Consider the following 19,004-nt stretch of genomic DNA (forward strand, 5'->3'; position numbering starts at 1 on the left):
CGGTGAAACTGGGCCTCACTGACAGCCTGGATTGAAGCTCTCTCCTGTGTGAACCCAATTGCTAAATTATATTCCTCCTTCTCTTTTCCTCTTCCACGACAATCGACGCTGTCCGCTTCTCTGGGCTGGAACACGACGGCCAGAAGAACCCGGGAACAATTTGGACTTGGTAGAGGGTAGCTAAATGTGAATTGAGTGGTAGGTAGATAAACAGCTGAAGTTGGTGGGCAATGTCGGCACAAATACACCATATTTGACTTGTCTGTCAGTTGTACTTTAGCGCGCAATCATTGTCACCGGAAGTATGTCATACAAACGTACAGGAGTTAACCAATGAAATAGCCTGGTCTGGTATTTTGTCCACTCAGGTTGAGTGGGCGGGTCCAACGTGTAGTTGAGGTGGATGTACATGATACAGACAAAATAACGTACACTTTTGTTTTGAAACGTATTATGATGAACTACAGAGAGTAGATAGCTAGTATGCATTAAATATAGGCAAGTAACAAGTATATTGAGACATCTAGCTAGCTAACTTGCTAAAAACGAATGGTCCCTCCGTTACTGAACTAGCTAACAGCACCATCATCATGGAAGGAGGACCGAAAACCAATGTATGAGTTGAAGGTAGCTAACATTATTAGCCAGCTAGCTAGTTAGGCATTATTATGGAATACACTTTGCTAGCATGCCTATATGTAGTTATTTTTGCCATCCCGGTGCTCACAACGTGGCTAGCTAGCTAAATAAATTTTGTTCGACGTTAGCCTAGCTACCCAGGCAGCTAACATTAGCTTGCAGTTCTGACTTGTTATACTGTGTCGTTAGGGAGTCGCCAGTTAGCTGCAGCTAACCTTGCTAGCTACTAGTCAATTGTACTCTGCTAATCAAATCAAATTTGATTAATGTTAGTTAGTTGCTCTCACTTAATTGTGCAGCCTACCCACCCACAAAAACATATCTGCATTCGGAAAGTATTCGAACCCCTTCACTTTTAACACATTTTGTTACGTTATTCTAAAATGGATGTAATTGTTTCCCCCCTCCAATCTAACGTTACGCACAATAACCCATAATGACAAAGCAAAAAACAGGTTGAGAAATGTTGGCAAATGTGTTCATATATATATATATATATATATATATATATATATATATATATATATATATATATATATATATATATATATATATATATATATATATATATATACACACATCTGAAATCACATTTACATAAGTATTCAGACCTTTTACTGAGTATATTTGTTGAAACTTCTTGGGTATGACTCTACAAGCTTGGCACACCTGTATTTGGAGAGTTTCTCCCATTCTTCTATGCAGATCCTCTCAAGCTCTGTCAGGTTGGATGGGGAGCATCGCTGCACAGCTTTTTTCAGGTCTCTCCAGAGATGTTCGATTGGGTTCAAGTCCGGGCTCTGGCTGGGCCACTCAAGGACATTCATAGACTTGTCCCGAAACCACACCTGTGTTGTCTTGGCTGTGTGCTTGTCCTGTTAGAAGGTGAACCATCACTCCAGTCTGAGGTCCTGAGCGCTCTGGAGCAGGTTTTCATTAAGGATCTCTCTGTACTTTTCTCCGTTCAGCTTTGCCTCGATCCTGACGAGTCTCCCAGTCCCTGCCGCTGAAAAGCATCCCCACAGCATGATGCTGCAACCATGCATCACCGTAGGGATAGTATTGGCCAGGTGATGAGCGGCGCCTGGTTTCCTCCAGACACTTGGCATTCAGGCCAAAGACTTCAATCTTGGTTTCATCAGACCAGAGAATCGTGTTTATCATGGTCAGAGTCCTTTAGGTGCCTTTTGGCAAACTCCAAGTAGGCTGTCATGTTCCTTTTACTGAGGAGTGGCTTCTGTCTGGCCACTCTACCATAAAAGTATTGTAGGGATGGTTGTCCTTCCCGAAGGTTCTCCCATCTCCACAGAAGAACTCTGGAGCTCTGTCAGAGTGACCATCGGATTGGGGGACCTTCAATTCATTTAATTCATTTTAGAATAAGGCTGTAAGGTAATAAAATGTGGAAAAGTGAAGGGGTCTGAATACCTTCTGAATGCTTCGGCGCTAGCTTGATTTCCAAATGATTTATGCTGCACTGACTCAACTCACAAACTACACTACAGTATGTTCAAGTGTTGTACGTTTCAAAAAAATATCTGTATCCATAGGTCAGAAGTAATCAATCACATCAACTGACCAGCTACAACCATGTACTCCAGTCCAGATGTCTGCCTTAAATCTGGCAGTCACAACAGTAGCAGTAACAGCAACAGCATCACTGAACTCTTGGGCTCCCTGTGTGACAGCAGCCTCACTGGGGTGTCATGGAAACGTCGTGCTCTAGGAGGGGTGTCTCGAGAGGGGGTCCGCCGCACTCTCAGAAAGCGTGCCTACGGGGCCCTGCTGTCCAAACTGTTCCAGGAGGGCTCCCCGAAAGGGTTCTTGTCAGTACCTAGTGCCACGTCCACCACCCCACCCAGAAACAAGCTACTTATGATATCCTTTGACCTGCGAGTGGCGGGGTGCCAGGACGAGGCCGAGAGGCTGGAGGAGCAGCTGGGGAGGCTAAGTGAGGGGCCCGCCTCGGGTCTGAAGGAGCTGGACTCTGTGCTGGAGCTCTTGGTGCAGCTGACTGGCTCTGCACCCCCACCCCCGGCCTCATTCAGCAGGGACTACATGCGCAGGGAGAGGCCCGTGTTGAGGAGGCCTCCACTGGGGGGCTACCAGAGTGAGGAGCTGCAGAGGTTGGAGGCCCGAGCCTGGGCCCTGATGTGTGGGGAGGAGTGGGGATCCCTGAAGGGTCTGTGTGGGACTCTGGGTCTGATGGATGCTCCTCCGGGCACAGGCCTGCTGGCACTGAGGAGGAGGTCCGACGTAGAGGAGAGGTTTGAGAAGGAGACCAGGATGTCTCTGTTTGGAGCCCTGCAACACTCCCGTACCTCAGACCTGGACATCAGGCTCAATCTGCCTCCTGTTCCCAGCAATGCTGATGTCACTGGGCTAGCCATACGGGTAAGACTGACACTGATATGAGTGGATGTATGACGAATTTCAGTTAATTTGGTTGCAGTGAGTGGTTCCTTTTTGACAATGGTAAAACGTACTGTAGTCAATATGTCAGACCAAATTGATTTGTTCTTACGGGCACTGGATGATTAGTCATTATAATCAATGATCTCTTGTTGGTGCTCTAACCAGGTGCCACCTTGTTTGGACCAGTTAGAAGATGAGGGCTTCCAGTCAGCCTCCAACCTAACCCCAGACTCCCAGTCAGAGCCCAGTCCCAGCCCAGAACTTGATGTCTGGGACGCCCTGAGGACTTTTGAGCCTGGGAGACGCCGCTGCTGGGAGTCTGTTGGCTGGTAAGGGAGAGATACAAGACTGTTTGAAAGACTGGAACATATAACTGAGGGGAAATTCCACGGTAACGGGTTACGATTTGACTCCTGATTTTTCACATTTAAATGTATGCCAAACAAAAACTATTTATTTACAAGTTTAACCAACCATACAACTCTATGCGCAAGGAATTCTTTCAACAATTTACACAGAACATTTCATAAAAATACATATACTGGAAGAGCTGTGCAGATGCAAAGTTTGGTAACAGAATTACGTTAAAATCTCCCTCAGTTTATGCGACCACGTTTTCCAAATACTCTGTTAAATATCTGTTCCGAATTAAAATTTTAAAAATGTCTGCAGAAAGATTGGAGTGTCAGCTATGATATGACACCTTGAGTTTAAAAAACAATAACATTTTGGTTATTAAACTACTAAGTGGATTTACATCAGGTAACGGAATTACTTTAACGGAATTGGGTACACAAAGGTAGAAATATGCAATATATTTATTTCTCATATTTGTGTATTATTCTATACACTGGTTATTCTTATTATGAGCTCCGCCCCCAAACAAGACCACATTTGGTGGGTTCTGACCAAACATCCATGTTTCACAAGTTTGGACCTCACGGTAGAGTACAGTACATTAGTGTACAGTAAAATAGATATGTACAGTACATTAAACTTTACTGTAGTGTGCTCTACTGTCCAAACGTGTAACATAGATCTCTGGTTCAGATTTGGTCCGACCAGGGCAGATTGGATTTATTTGGGTAAAATAAATATCCAGTGTGGACCCAGAGCATAGTGGTCCTCAATGGTAAAAACAAATAACACTTAATGATTTAAAAGGCAAGACACAATTACAAACGACCACATTACATTCATTTACAGTATATTGACATCCTAAAAAGTGGCACTTAAAAACACATTTCCTTAATTTAAAAAAAAAAAAAGCTCTTTATTGCACATAATCCCTAACCTAGGAAACAAGCTCTTCATTGCACATAATCCCTAACCTAGGAAACAAGCTCTTCATTGCACATAATCCCTAACCTAGGAAACAAGCTCTTCATTGCACATAATCCCTAACCTAGGAAACAAGCTCTTCATTGCACATAATCCCTAACCTAGGAAACAAGCTCTTCATTGCACATAATCCCTAACCTAGGAAACAAGCTCTTCATTGCACATAATCCCTAACCTAGGAAACAAGCTCTTCATAGAACTATGTGCAATTTTGCTGCTTGTAGGCTACTGTCTGTAATTTCTCAATATATTTATTGATGTGTAGTCTAACACGTGCGCAATGATGATCAGTGATTCAGTGCGTTTTTATTGGGTAAGCATTGCAATAAGCCGCCTCAATATTTTCAGCCGTAGGTGGTAATATCTCTAGAGGTTAATCCGTCCTCAGTATTGTGAAACAATTCTAATGTTAAGGTAAGATTTTAATTGAGAAAGCTGATCTGAGTGCAGCCTCTCAATCCTATTAGTATCGACGCATGCTCCAACGACGCACTTAGCCACCGTTTTCTCCATGCGGTGTTTTGGGAAATGTACGTTTACATCAGCTTTTGTAGGAAAGATGCATCGTTAAAGCAATTGTAAGCCTAAGTTACATCTATATTAGGCAACCGGGCCCAGACTGTTGCCAGTCTTGCTTTGACCCCCAGATGACAGAAAGAGGAAGAAAATAAACGTTTTGTAAACTGAATATAACAGTATAGCAGTTGAAGGGAGGACAGTAAAGCAGGTGAAAATAGATCAACTATCCTAAACAATGCAAAAATCCCAGCAATTGGTTTGAATGCCATTTAGTGATTACATACAGTCTTGTAGGAATTCAGTGTTGGTTAGATGATCGAGTTTAGGGAACTGTGTGTCTAATTTCATGGTGGTTATTGACCTGTGAGTAAGAGTCTTACCTGACGTAATAAAGGTATCACTAGTCACTGTAAATAACCGCACTTTAATACATTTTACATATCCTACATTACTCACCTCATGTACAGTGGGGCAAAAAAGTATTTAGTCAGCCACCAATTGTGTAAGTTCTCCCACTCAAAAAGATGAGAGAGGCCTGTAATTTTCATCATAGGTACACTTCAACTATGACAGACAAAATGAGGGAAAACAATTTCAGAAAATCACATTGTAGGATTTTTAATGAATTTATTTGCAAATTATGGTGGACAATAAGTATTTGGTCACCTACAAACAAGCAAGATTTCTGGCTCTCACAGACCTGTAACTTTGTCCTCTGTCCTCTACTCGTTACATCGTTACCTGTATTAATGGCACCTGTTTGAACTTGTTATCAGTGTAAAAGACACCTGTCCACAACCTCAAACAGTCACACTCCAAACTACACTATGGCCAAGACCAAAGAGCTGTCAAAGGACACCAGAAACAAAATTGTAGACCTGCACCAGGCTGTGAAGGTTGAATCTGCAATAGGTAAGCAGCTTGGTTTGAAGAAATCAACTGTGGGAGCAATTATTAGGAAATGGAAGACATACAAGATCACTGATAATCTCCCTCGATCTGGGGCTCCACACAAGATCTCACCCCATGGGATCAAAATGATCACAAGAACGGTGAGCAAAAATCCCAGAACCACACGGGGGGACCTAGTGAATGACCTGCAGAGAGATGGGACCAAAGTAACAAAGCCTACCATCAGTAACACACTACGCCGCCAGGGACTCAAATCCTGCAGTGCCAGACGTGTCCCCCTGCTTAAGCTAGTACATGTCCAGGCCCGTCTGAAGTTTGCTAGAGAGCATTTGGATGATCCAGAAGAGGATTGGGAGAATGTCATATGGGCAGATGAAACCAAAATATAACTTTTTGGTAAAAACTCAACTCGTCGTGTTTGGAGGACAAAGAATGCTGAGTTGCATCCAAAGAACAGCATACCTACTGTGAAGCATGGGGGTGGAAACATCATGCTTTGGGGCTGTTTTTCTGCAAAGGGACCAGGACAACTGATCCGTGTAAAGGAAAGAATGAATGGGGCCATGTATTGTGAGATTTTGAGTGAAAACCTCCTTCCATCAGCAAGGGCATTGAAGATGAAACGTGTCTGGGTCTTTGAGCATGAAAATGATCCCAAACACATCGCCCGGGCAACGAAGGAGTGGCTTCGTAAGAAGCATTTCAAGGTCCTGGAGTGGCCTAGCCAGTCTCCAGATCTCAACCCCATAGAAAATCTTTGGAGGCAGTTGAAAGTCCGTGTTGCCCAGCAACAGCCCCAAAACATCACTGCTCTAGAGGAGATCTGCATGGAGGAATGGGCCAAAATACCAGCAACAGTGTGTGAAGACTTACAGAAAACGTTTGACCTCTGTCATTGCCAACAAAGGGTATATAACAATGTATTGAGATCAACTTTTGTTATTGACCAAATACTTATTTTCCACCATAATTTGCAAATAAATTCATTAAAAATCCTACAATGTGATTTTCTGGATTTTTTCCCCTTATTTTGTCTGTCATAGTTGAAGTGATGAAAATTACAGGCCTCTCTCGTCTTTTTAAGTGGGAGAACTTGCACAATTGGTGGCTGACTAAATACTTTTTTGCCCCACTGTATATATTGTATTCTATACCATCTACTGCATCTTGCCTATGCCGCACGGCCATCGCTTATCAAAATATATGTATATGTACATATTCTTATTCATCCATTTACATTTGTGTGTGTATGAGGTAGTTGTGAATTTGTTAGATTACTTGTTAGATATTACGGCATTGTCGGAACTAGAGGCACAAGAATTTCACGACACTCGCATTAACATCTGCTAACCATGTGTATGTGACCAATAAAATTGTATTTGATTATTAAACAGTAATAAGCTGAACATGACAGTATGCCAGTTGAAGGGAGGACAGTAGCAGGTGACCCAACTGTGGTTTGTGACTGATTTCCCATTGTAGCTAATTCAATTGCATTAATTAATTCCATAACATATTATTTTCACTTTTCATAATCAGAAATGATATCATTAAAAACACTGACTAATTGGTAGGTCTACCTTTACTTGTTACTTCTGTGAACTTTCATTATCCACCTCATGAGGGAAAGAAATTAGGAAATATCTTAAGATATCTGGGTTTTTGGTAACAAGCCACAAGGCAATATTTCATAAATTTACCGAAGGCAAATAATTTATCCAAAATAAATATAAATGTTGATATTACCTTTTTAATACTTTTTCTGGTAGATGTTTTAAGACCCCTTTTCCGTCTGTTTGACAAGAAATCAAACCCTTTGCGTATTCCTAATTTGTATTATGGAAAATTTGTTCAAAAATCTATGCCTTAATTTCTCAAATATACACTACCGGTCAAAAGTTTTAGCACACCTACTCATTCAAGGGTTTTTCTTTATTTTTACTATTTTCTACATTGTAGATTAATAGTGAAGACATCAAAACTATGAAATAACATATATGGAATCATGTAGTAACCACATTTTTTTATATTTGAGATTCTTCAAATAGCTGCCCTTTGCCTTGATGACAGCTTTGCACACTCTTGACATTCTCTCAACCAGCTTCATGGGGTAGTCACCTGGAATCCATTTCAAATAACTGGTGTGCCTTCTTAAAAGTTAATTTGTGGAATTTCTTTCCCAATTTGGTAAAAGACCAAGCCCATATTATGGCAAGAACAGCTCAAATAAACAATGAGAAATGACAGTCCATTACTTTAAGACGTGAAGGTCAGTCAATATGAAACATTTCAATAACTTTGAACATTTCTTCAAGTGCAGTCGCAAAAAAACATCAAGCGCTATGATGTATCTGGCTCTCATGAGGACCGCCTCAGGAAAGGACGACCCAGAGTTACCTCTGCTGCAGAGGATAAGTTCATTTGAGTTACCAGCCTCAGAAATTGCAGCCCAGATAAATGCTTCACAGAGTTCAAGTAACAGACATATCTCAACATCAACTGTTTAGAGGAGACTGTGTGAATCAGGCCTTCATGGTCGAATTGCTGCAAAGAAACCACTGCTAAAGGACACCAATAAGAGGAGACTTGCTTGGGCCAAGAAACACGAGCAATGGACATTGTAGACGGGTGGAAATCTGTCCTTTGGTCTGGAATCCAAATTGGAGATTTTTGGTTCCAACCGCCGTGTCTTTGTGAGACATGGTGTGGGTGAACAGACGATCTCTGCTAGTGTATTTCCCACCGTGAAGCATTGAGGAGGAGGTGTTATGGTGTCAGGGTGCTTTGCTGGTGACACTGTCTGTGATTTTATTTAGATTTCAAGGCACATTTAACCAGCATGGCTACCACAGCATTCTGCAGCGATATGCCATCCCATCTGGTTTGGGCTTATTAAGGGCTATTGAACCAAGAAGGAGAGTGATGGAGTGCTGCATCAGATGACCTGGCCTCCACAACCCCCTGACCTCAACCAAATTGAGATGGTTTGGGATGAGTCGGACCGCAGAGTGAAGGAAAAGCAACCAACAAGTGCTCAGCATATGTGAGAACTCCTTCAAGACGGTTGGAAAAGCATTCCAGATGAAGCTGGTTGAGAGAATGCCAAGTGTGCAAAGCTGTCATCAAGGCAAAGGGTGGGTAAAATATAGACTTTTTATGGTTACATGATTCCATATGTGTTATGTCATAATTTTCATGTATTCACTATTATTCTACAATGTAGAAAATAGTAAAAAATAAAGAAACACCCTTGAATGAGTAGGTGTTCTAAAAATTTGACCAGTAGTGTAGATTCTTAGCTTTCATTTGACACCCAATTTGACACGATCCTTTGAACACTTGTTGGTGCTCATGGGGCCTTTTTAGATGGAAATGGCCTAAGATGTTAGAATTATTCCAGAATAATTCATCAAGCATAAACTCTTTCTCCCACCAGCCCACCAGGGAAGAGGGAATTCCCCTACCTGACGGAGGGAGGCAGGGAGGCTTTTGATCAGCTCTACAGGCTGTGGGAGGGGGAGATGAGGGTGGTATGCTCTGCCTCCCCCTCGCCCCTCCTGCCCCTGCCTCTGGACTGTCAGACCCAGCTGGTCAGTGACCTACTTAATGTATTGATCGGGGTGGCGTCTACTACCTTCCCCCTCAACCAGGTACTGTAACCCCATCACCTTAACTCTGGCTGTAGTCTGCATACTACTTTATTTGGTTTGGTGTATATGTAATATAAATAGATAGCGTGTTATACAATGGGTGATTCTAATCCAGAATGCTGATTGGTTAAAACCACATTCCAGCCAGTATCTATTCTACAAGTTACCACCTGCTAAATCTATGACATTAAAATGCCTATTTACTCTGTTCCATTTGACTGTGCAATCCACTGTCTCATCAGCCCAGCCAGGCAATTTATAAACTTGATCTCCACTATAAAAAGCATCTGGACATTTATCTAATTTCTTTTAGACTAACACTTGGTTTTCAACAGCTGAGATTTCTATATATCTTGCGGCCTGTCTTTCCGACATTTACAACGTAATTTCAATATTCAAATTCGATCTTTAGCTGTCCCATAGTAATGAACATCGGGACGAGACCGTCAGGCAGCACTTCTCAGCCAGTCGAAATCATGAATCAGCTGGCATAATTTTTAAGGATATATACAAAGAAATATCAATTGAAAGAAGGTCAAACTAAACGAAGTGCAGTCTAGTTTACTTTGTCTCAGGCCTAACAACACCCGTGCCAAAATATCCTCCAAACACTAGCTTCATGGGCATTATCACTTAATTACATAATGGATTCAATTTTTTCTCTTTCTCCAGGTGTGTGTAAATTTTGACGTTCGACCCGGAGTGTGTGTGTCGGGAGCGTCACCGGAGAGTGTGTCTCGTTTGCTTGGCGAGCTGGCTCAGTATGGCACCCATTACCTGAGGCTCAGTCGCTTCGTTCTGCAGAGTGCCCAAAAGAGAGGCCTGGTCTTCCAGGTATGGTCCTTCAATCGTTATATACCGCCCTATCGCATCTGTTATCGTGGCTTATATTCACAAAGTGTCTCAGAGTAAAAGTGCTGATCTAGGATCAGTTTAGCCTTTTATATTATAATTACTGGATAGGGGTAATTATCTGGTGTATAAACGGTGTGGGTTTCAAGGCCTTTTGAAGTAAGACATTAATGAATAGCCATGGGTAACACTTTACTTTAGGCCTGCAGGTAAAGACATTATGATGTGGTTATAATGCATTATAAACTGGGTGGTTCGAACCCTGAATGCTGATTGGCTGAAAGCCATGGTATATCAGACCGTATACCACGGGTAAGAACAGTAAAATGTTTTTTTTTTTTGTCAAATTACTTTGGTAACCAGTTCCCAAAACCATAATAGCAATAAGGCACCTCTGGGGTTTGTGGTATATGGCCAATATACCACGGCTAAGGGCTGTATCCAGGCACTCCGCGATGCGTCATACAAAGAACAGCCCTTATCTGTTGTATATTGGCCATTTACCACACTCCTTCAGGCCTCATTGCTTAATTGTAAGACTTGTCATAAGTATAGGGTTGTGACATTTCTGTAAAATTCCTGGTTTGAGAATTCGGTATTTCCTGCTTATTCCCTCCCAATTTCGGGATTCATCCAAACGAGGAAAACCAGGTAATTTTGGGAAAGTTGCTGGAATTCAAGGGTTTTTCTTTATTTTTACTAGCAGCTCCATTAAATAGTACACGCAAAACACCAGTCTCAACGTCAACACTGTCCTATAAAAATAAACGATTAAGATGGGCAAAAGAACAGACACTGGACAGAGGAGTTGCATCTTCACTGTTGACGTTGAGACTGGTGTTTTGCGGGTACTATTTAATGAAGCTGCCTGTTGAGGACTTGTGAGGCGTCTGTTTCTCAAACTAGACACTAATGCACTTGTCTTCTTGCTCAGTTGTGCACCGGGGCCTCCCACTCTTTCTATTCTGGTTAGAGCCAGTTTGCGCTGTTCTGTGAAGGGAGTAGTACACAGCGTTGTACGAGATCTTCAGTTTCTTGGCAATTTCTCGCATGGAATAGCCTGCATTTCTCAGAACAAGAATAGACTGATGAGTTTCTGAAGAAAAGTCTTTGTTTCTGGCCATTTGGGCCGGTAATCGAACCCACAAATGCTGATTCTCCAGATACTCAACTAGTCTAAAGAAGGCCAGTTTTATTGTTTCTTTAATCAGAACAACAGTTTTCAGCTGTGCTAACATAATTGCAAAAGGGTTTTCTAATGATCAATTAGCCTTTTTTTAAATGATAAACTTGGATTAGCTAACACAATGTGCCATTGGAACACAGGAGTGATGGTTGTTGATAATGGGCCTCTGTATGACTAATGTAGATAATTTATGGAATATTTGCCATTTCCAGCTATAATATTCATTTTATTTTAATGGACAACATTTTTTTGCTTTTCTGTCAAACAAGGACATTTCTAAGTGACCCCAAACTTTTGAACGGTAGTGTAGTAGTGGTGTTAAACAAATCAAGATATATCTGAGATTCTTCAATGTAGCCACCCTTTATCTTGATGACAGCTTTACACACTCTTGGCATTCTCTCAACCAGCTTCATGAGGAACATTTTTCCTACGGTCTTGAAGGAGTTCCCACATATGCTGAGCACTTGTTGGCTGCTTTTTCTTCACTCTGCGGTCCAACTCATCCCAAACCATCTCAATTGGGTTGAGTTCAGGTGATTGTGGAGCACTCCATCACTCTCCTTCTTGGTCAAATAGCCCTTATATTCAGGGAAAGAGGGGGATACAAAGTCAGTTGTACATCTGAATTCCTTCAACTGAAATGTGTCTTCCGCATTTAATCCAGCCCCTCTGAATCAGAGAGGTGCGGGGACTGCCTTAATCGACATTCACGTCTTCGGCGCCCGGGGAACATTGGGTTAACTGCCTTGCTCAGGGGCAGAACGACGGATTTTTACCAGCTCAGGATTCGATCCAGCAACCTTTCAGTAACTGGCCCAATGCTCTAACCACTAGACTGCCTGGAGGTGTGTTTTGGATCATTGTCCTGTTGAAAAACAAATGATAGTCCCACTAAGCGCAAACCAGATGGTATGGCATATCGCTGCAGAATGCTGTGGTAGCCATGCTGGTTAAGTGAGCCTTGAATTCTAAATAAATCATTGACAGTGTCACCAGCAAAGCACCCCCACATCATTACACCACCTCCTCCATGCTTCACAGTAGGAACCACACATGTGGAGATCTACTCTGCATCTCACAAAGACTTATCAGACCAAAGGACAGATTTCAACCGATTTACTGTCCATTGCTCGTGTTTCTTGACCCAAGCAAGTGGCTTATTCTTATTGGTGCCCTTTAGTAGTGGTTTCTTTGCAGCAATTTGACCATGAAGGCCTGATTCACGCAGTCTCCTCTGAACAGTTGATGTTGAGATATGTCTGTTACTTGAACTCTGTGAAGCATTTATTTGGGCTGCAATCTGAGGTGCAGTTAACTCTAATGACCTTATGCTCTGGGTCTTCCTTTCCTGTGGCGGTCCTCATGAGAGCCAGTTTCATCATAGCGCTTGATTGTTTTTGCGACTGCACTCGAAGAAACATTCAAAGTTCTTGACATTTTAAGGATTGACTGACCTTCATGTCTTAAAGTAATGATGGACTGTCATTTCTCTTTGTTTATTTGAACTGTTCTTGCCATAATATGGACTTGGTCTTTTACCAAATAGTGTTATCTTCTCTATACCAACCCTACCTTGTCACAACACAACTGATTGGCTCAAACACATTAAGAAGGAAAGAAATTCCACAAATGAACTTTTAACAAGGCTCACCTGTTAATTGAAATGCATTCCTAGAGTGTGCAAAGCTGTCATCAAGATGGCTACTTTGAAGAATCTCAAATATAAAATATATTTTGATTTAACACTTTTTTGTTTACTACATGATTCCTAATGTGTTATTTCAAATTTTTTGATGTCTTCACTATTATTCTACAATGTAGAAAATAGTCAAAATAAAGAAAAATCCTTGAATGAGTTGGTGTCAACTTTTGACTGGTACTCTGTCTTTCTCTCAGGCGTTTACAGGTGGGCTGCGTAAGTACCTGCATTACTACCGAGCCTGTGTCCTCAGCACCCCTCCCACCCTTAGCCTGCTCACCATCGGCTTCCTGTTCCGCAAGGTGGGCCGGCAGCTCAGGTAAGACCCTTACTCACAGATGAATAACCACCATGAAATTAGACACACAGTTCCCTAAACTCGATCATCTAACCAACACTGAATTCCTACAAGACTGTATGTACTCACTAAATGGCATTCCAACCAATTGAATGTGCATTGTTTAGGACAGTTGATTTTCAATTAAATAGCTATATTTTTAGGAATTGACGCTGTGTTACGCTGTCTAGTGTCCCCCAGTCAGGCTCCTGTTTCTTCTGTGTTTGTAGGTATTTGTCAGAGTTGTGCTGTGTGGATGGGGCATCTGGTGTGGGCCAGGCTACCTTCCCTGTGGTAAGTTTCATTACACCTCTCCGACACACCACCCTGATTTCTGTCGGCATATTCACTCTCTCTGTTTGCCTCATTTAGAGGTGTATGTACTCAATAGTTTAACTCGGCCGGTATCTTGTCTTCTTCAGGGTGTGACGCTGCTCTCCTACCTGTACAACGAGGCCCAGAGCAACTGCAGCAATGAGAACTACCCCGTGCTGCTGTCCCTACTAAAGAGCAGCTGTGAGCCTTACACACGGTCAGTCATCCCAGCCTTCACACTGACAATGTCCACTGATCTATCCCACGTGGAATTTATGCTAACCTGCACCCCCACAAATGCTTTCAAGATGCTTGTAAACAACGTGCCCTGGCCTGGTTGTGCGCCTGACTGATCCTGTTCCCTGTGTGTGTAGGTTTGTGTCAGACTGGGTGTACAGTGGAGTGTTCCGGGACGTGTACGGAGAGTTCATGATCCAGGTCAACGAAGACTACCTCAGCTTCAGAGGTCAGAACGTTACACTGCCCGATAACAGTACTCTGCATGCACAGTGTCGATTGTAGCAACCTCATGAAGCAGTTCAACCCTCTTGTGGTAAAGATGTTGGACTGACCGCTCCAGGGACCCGTGTTTGAGTTCAGGTTGGGCTACACTCCGAATGAGCTAATTCCCTGTACCACATTCAAGGACCGACAGTATCACTTTCAGATTTGCTGTGGTTTAGAGCAGGGTTTCCCAAACTCGGTCCCGGGGCCCTTCTTGGGTGCAGGTTTTGCATTTGGACCAAGCACCATACAGCTGATTCAAATATATAACTCGTCATCAAGATTATTTGCATCAGCGGTGTAGTGCTTGGTCAAAAACCAAAACGTGCATTCCAGGAGGGCCCCGGGACCGGGTTTGGGAAACCCTGCTCTAGAGGACTGTTACCTGATCTGGCTCACTTCATCATGCCTGCAGGGAACCTTCCTAGTGTTTCTCACTCCTGATTTTGAAGGACATACTAATGTCACTTGCTCTATTCCAAGAGTCAGTTAGTGAAGCAATCAGTGGAGCTTGCTTGGCAATGGCAATCTTCTTCGTTCGTTCTTCGTTTCTTCATGAAATAAATCCTGGTGAATTCACGCCCCCCCAGTGCTTGTATAAGGGTACACAGATCTAACCTGTTATCATTTCCTAGTAGTTTTTTCCATAGTAGGACCTAAACACCCATCATGGAAAAACTCCTGACCCCACTGTAATAGGGTTCGGAAAAACTCCTTTCCTAGAAATTCCTGGTGTACCTCACAACCCTCCTCTCTCCCGCTAGACAAGCACTTCTGGGCGCAGGGCTACACACTGATCTCCCGTGATGTGGAGGACTGCGTGCCTGTCTTCCTCCGACACATAGCCAACGACGTGTACGTCTGCGGGAAGACCATCAACCTGCTCAAGATCTGCTGTCCCCAGGTCAGTGGTAATGGGTCATTTACACACTCATACTGTGTCCTTGGTAGAGGTCGGCCGATTATGATTTGTCAATGCCGATACCGATTTACTGGAGGACCCCAAAAAAAGCCGATACCGATGAATCGGCTGATTTTTATATATAGATATTTATTTCATTTCATTTTATATATATTTGTAACAATGACAATTACAACAATACTGAATGAACACATATTTTAACTTAATATAATACATCAATAAAATCAATTTAGTCTCAAATAAATAATGAAACATGTTCAATTTGGTTTAAATAATGCAAAAGCAGTGTTGGAGAAGAAAGTAAAAGTGCAATATGTGCCATGTAAAAAAGCTAATGTTTAAGTTCCTTGCTCAGAACATGAGAACATATGAAAGCTGGTGGTTCCTTTTAACTTGAGTCTTCAATATGTCCAGTTAAGAAGTTTTAGGTTGTAGTTATTATAGGAATGATAGGACTATTTCTCTCTATACGATTTGAATTTCATATACCTTTGACTATTGTAGGCACTATAGTATTGCCAGCCTAATCCCGGGAGTTGATAGGCTTGAAGTCATAAACAGCGCTGTGCTTCAAGCTTTGCGAAGAGCTGCTGGCAAAGGCAGGAAAGTGCTGTTTGAATGAAAACTTACGAGCATGCTGCTGCCTACCACCGCTCAGTCAGACTGTGCTATCAAATATCAAATCATAGACTTAATTATAATATAATAAACACACAGAAATACGAGCCTTAGGTCATTTAATATGGTAAAATCCGGGAACTATCATTTCGAAAAACAAAACGTTTATTCTTTCAGTGAAACACGGAACCATTCCGTATTTTATCGAATGGGTGGCATCCCTAAGTCTAAATATTTTTGTTACATTGCACAACCTTCAATGTTATGTCATAATTATGTAATATTCTGGCAAATTAATTACGATCTTTGTTAGGAAGAAATGGTCTTCACACAGTTCGCAACAAGCCATGCAGCCCAAACTGTTGCATTATACCCTGACTCTGCTTGCACTGAACGCAAGAGAAGTAACACAATTTCCCTAGTTAATATTGCCTGCTAACATGAATTTATTTTAACTAAATATATTAAAAATATACTTGTATTGATTTTAAGAAAGGCATTGATGTTAATGGTTAGGTATATTGGTATATTGATTGTGCTTTTGTCGCAAATGCGCTTTTGTTAAATCACCCGTTTGGCGAAGTAGGCTGTGATTCGATGATAAATTAACAGGCACCGCATTGATTATATTCAACACAGGACAAGCTAGTTAAACTAGTAATATCATCAACCACGTGTAGTTAACTAGTGATTATGTTAAGATTGATTGTTTTTTTATAAGATAAGTTTAATGCCAGCTAGCAACTTACCTTGGCTCCTTGCTGCATTCGCGTAACAGGTGGTCAGCCTGCCACGCAGTCTCCTCGTGGATTGCAATGTAATCGGCCATAATCGGCATCCAAAAATGCAGATTACTGATTGTTATGAAAACTTGAAATCAGCCCTTATTAATCGGTCGACCTCTAGTCCTTGGGTCAGAGAATAAAAACTAGGATGGAGTTACTTTTCCTGGACACTGATCTAAGGTCTGTATTGTTTTTTTGTTTTTTTTCCTCCTAATGGTTAAAGTTAGGTTTTGGGAAGGGACTGAGCTGATCCTAGATCTGTACGTACACAAACCCCTATCCGGAGCAGTCTAGCAGCCCAAAGTTAACTCTGATCTAGGCTAGGATCAGCTGTACCTATAACTGCTGTCTGATATTGTCTCTCTGCCGCAGCATTACATCTGCTGGTCGGAGCTGCCCGTGCCTCGCATCGCTGTCACGTTCTCCCTGCAGGAGGTAGAGGAGATAGAGAGGGACTGTGCCGTGTACCGAGGACGCATGGAGAGGATCGCCAAGCACAGCGCCACCAGCAGGGAGGAACAGGTACTGCAGCAAATCATCAAATCATCAAGGACCTATCCTGAGAAATGCATGAAACTCAAACTTGAATGGAAAAAACATCTATTAATAATGCATAGGATTTTTATAGCGCTTTTCTAAACCCCAAATATGCTTTAAAGTGTAGGGCTTTGACGTTAATTGGAGATTTGTGTGAAAATGTTTGTTCTACGCTTCTCTGCTTTGGACTCAGCTTTCCATAGATAGGAGAAGAGAGAGAGAGGGAAGGAATGAGAGAGATGGGGAAAGCGGCAGTAATGGACCATTAAGCTGATGTACACATACTCGATTTGAAACCCTCAGTGATCTACAGTCCAAATCCATGGCCTATTTTTCAGCTAGAGCAGAAGCGGGAGAAGATAGAAGATAGATCTCTGTTAATGATGGTCTGTGTCTGTTCTCTCTGTCTTTGTTGCTAGGCCCTGCGCACAGAGCAGGCACGCCAGGAACTGATCAATCAGGTCAGGCAGTCGGCCGCCAAGACCCTGGAGAGCATCCGCGGTGAGAGGGACACGCACAGTAACACACGCAGGGCCTAAAGTTAAAACCTGCCACCTGCCAGACGTGGGTAGATTTTGGCATTGGTGGGTAAGAATGTTTAAATCACCAGCCACGTTGGCACGTGGTAACACTCCGGGCTCTACAGTGTGACCATTTAATAAAAATAGTCAACAATGGGTGTGATTTATAGCAAAATAAATGCAGTAGCTGTTTTCAATTTCTGCCCTTTTTGTTTCATATCTAGTAATGCAAAAAATGCATCTGAATCACACTGTGAGAGCTGAAAGATTTGTTTTTAGAAGCAATGGGCACAGGCATAAAAGTTGGTCTAATTTACTCGAAAGTTCTGAAGTGAGACTTTGTCCTTGTGTTTTCTTAGCTTGTGAACAAAACAATGTAAATAGCCAAGTTGCTTTTCAATGTTTGAGTATGCACCCACTGCTAGCAAAAAGACACATCGTTGGCCTCTACTGGTGACATTCTCATAGGTACACATGATGACTAGAGTGATCCTGTTACCAAGGTAACCTTAAAGGAATCAGCTAAAAAACTATATATTTTCATTAAAATACTTTGGTCACAGAATATTAAATTAAATCGATCAGTATACCACATACTTCTTACTTGTCATACATTACTAAGCATGCTCATCCGTTTTTGTGTGTTTTTGTAATTATGGCAAAACATACAAAATATACGTTAACAAATCGAAGTGGCAGGTATATATATATGTTTTCTAATCTACCTGCCGCATTGGCTGTTTATGGGGCGGCCGGTAGCCTAGTGGTTAGAGCGTTGGACTAACCAAAAGGTTTCTAGATCGAATCCCTGAGCTGACCAGGTAAAAATCTGTCGTTCTTCCCCTGAACAAGGCAGTTAACCCACTGTTCCTAGCCCGTCATTGTAAATAGGAATTTGTTCTTAACTGACTTGCCCAGTTAAATAAAAATTAAATTGACTCTTTATACAAAAAAGTTAGGTCCTGAACAATGCAATACTACATACACTGGTACAGACATACACCTCGCTACAACCTTACAGGATCTTTACAACATTGCTCACAACACTGATTACACCCCAAAAGAACTTGGCACATCACCCTCTATAACCCTAAGGATTCTTCACAGAGACAGCAGGGAGAAGGGGGGCTGATATGAGTGAGAAAAAGCTTTGAACAGCTTCCAGCACCTCAGGGTGTAAAATCTAATCATCGCTCACATAGTTTAAGAAACTGCTCATATCAGTTATTGCTTCAAAGATGTGCAATGG

At 42.1% G+C, this 19,004-nt stretch overlaps 1 protein-coding gene across 7 annotated transcripts in view; it reads left to right on the forward strand.

Moving 5' to 3' along the window:
• The window catches only part of tubgcp6 (tubulin, gamma complex associated protein 6), a 31,364-nt gene continuing 12,360 nt past the window's right edge, over positions 1–19,004 (forward strand). For 5 of the 7 annotated variants that reach the window (XM_042301430.1, XM_024378728.2, XM_042301436.1 and 2 more), the window contains exons 1-12: positions 383–627; positions 2,190–3,033; positions 3,220–3,383; positions 9,263–9,476; positions 10,149–10,310; positions 13,414–13,535; positions 13,784–13,847; positions 13,976–14,085; positions 14,243–14,334; positions 15,137–15,276; positions 17,070–17,219; positions 17,654–17,735. In XM_042301430.1, coding sequence (XP_042157364.1) covers positions 2,230–3,033; positions 3,220–3,383; positions 9,263–9,476; positions 10,149–10,310; positions 13,414–13,535; positions 13,784–13,847; positions 13,976–14,085; positions 14,243–14,334; positions 15,137–15,276; positions 17,070–17,219; positions 17,654–17,735 — 2,104 coding nt within the window. In that variant the 5' untranslated portion in view covers positions 383–627; positions 2,190–2,229. Of the gene's footprint in view, positions 199–382; positions 628–2,189; positions 3,034–3,219; positions 3,384–9,262; positions 9,477–10,148; positions 10,311–13,413; positions 13,536–13,783; positions 13,848–13,975; positions 14,086–14,242; positions 14,335–15,136; positions 15,277–17,069; positions 17,220–17,653; positions 17,736–19,004 lie in introns of those variants that run through there. The other 2 variants (XM_042301432.1, XM_042301431.1) reach the window with 2 other exon arrangements.

The sequence above is a fragment of the Oncorhynchus tshawytscha genome, linkage group LG19 (assembly GCF_018296145.1).
Source record: "Oncorhynchus tshawytscha isolate Ot180627B linkage group LG19, Otsh_v2.0, whole genome shotgun sequence".
Lineage (NCBI taxonomy): Eukaryota > Metazoa > Chordata > Actinopteri > Salmoniformes > Salmonidae > Oncorhynchus > Oncorhynchus tshawytscha.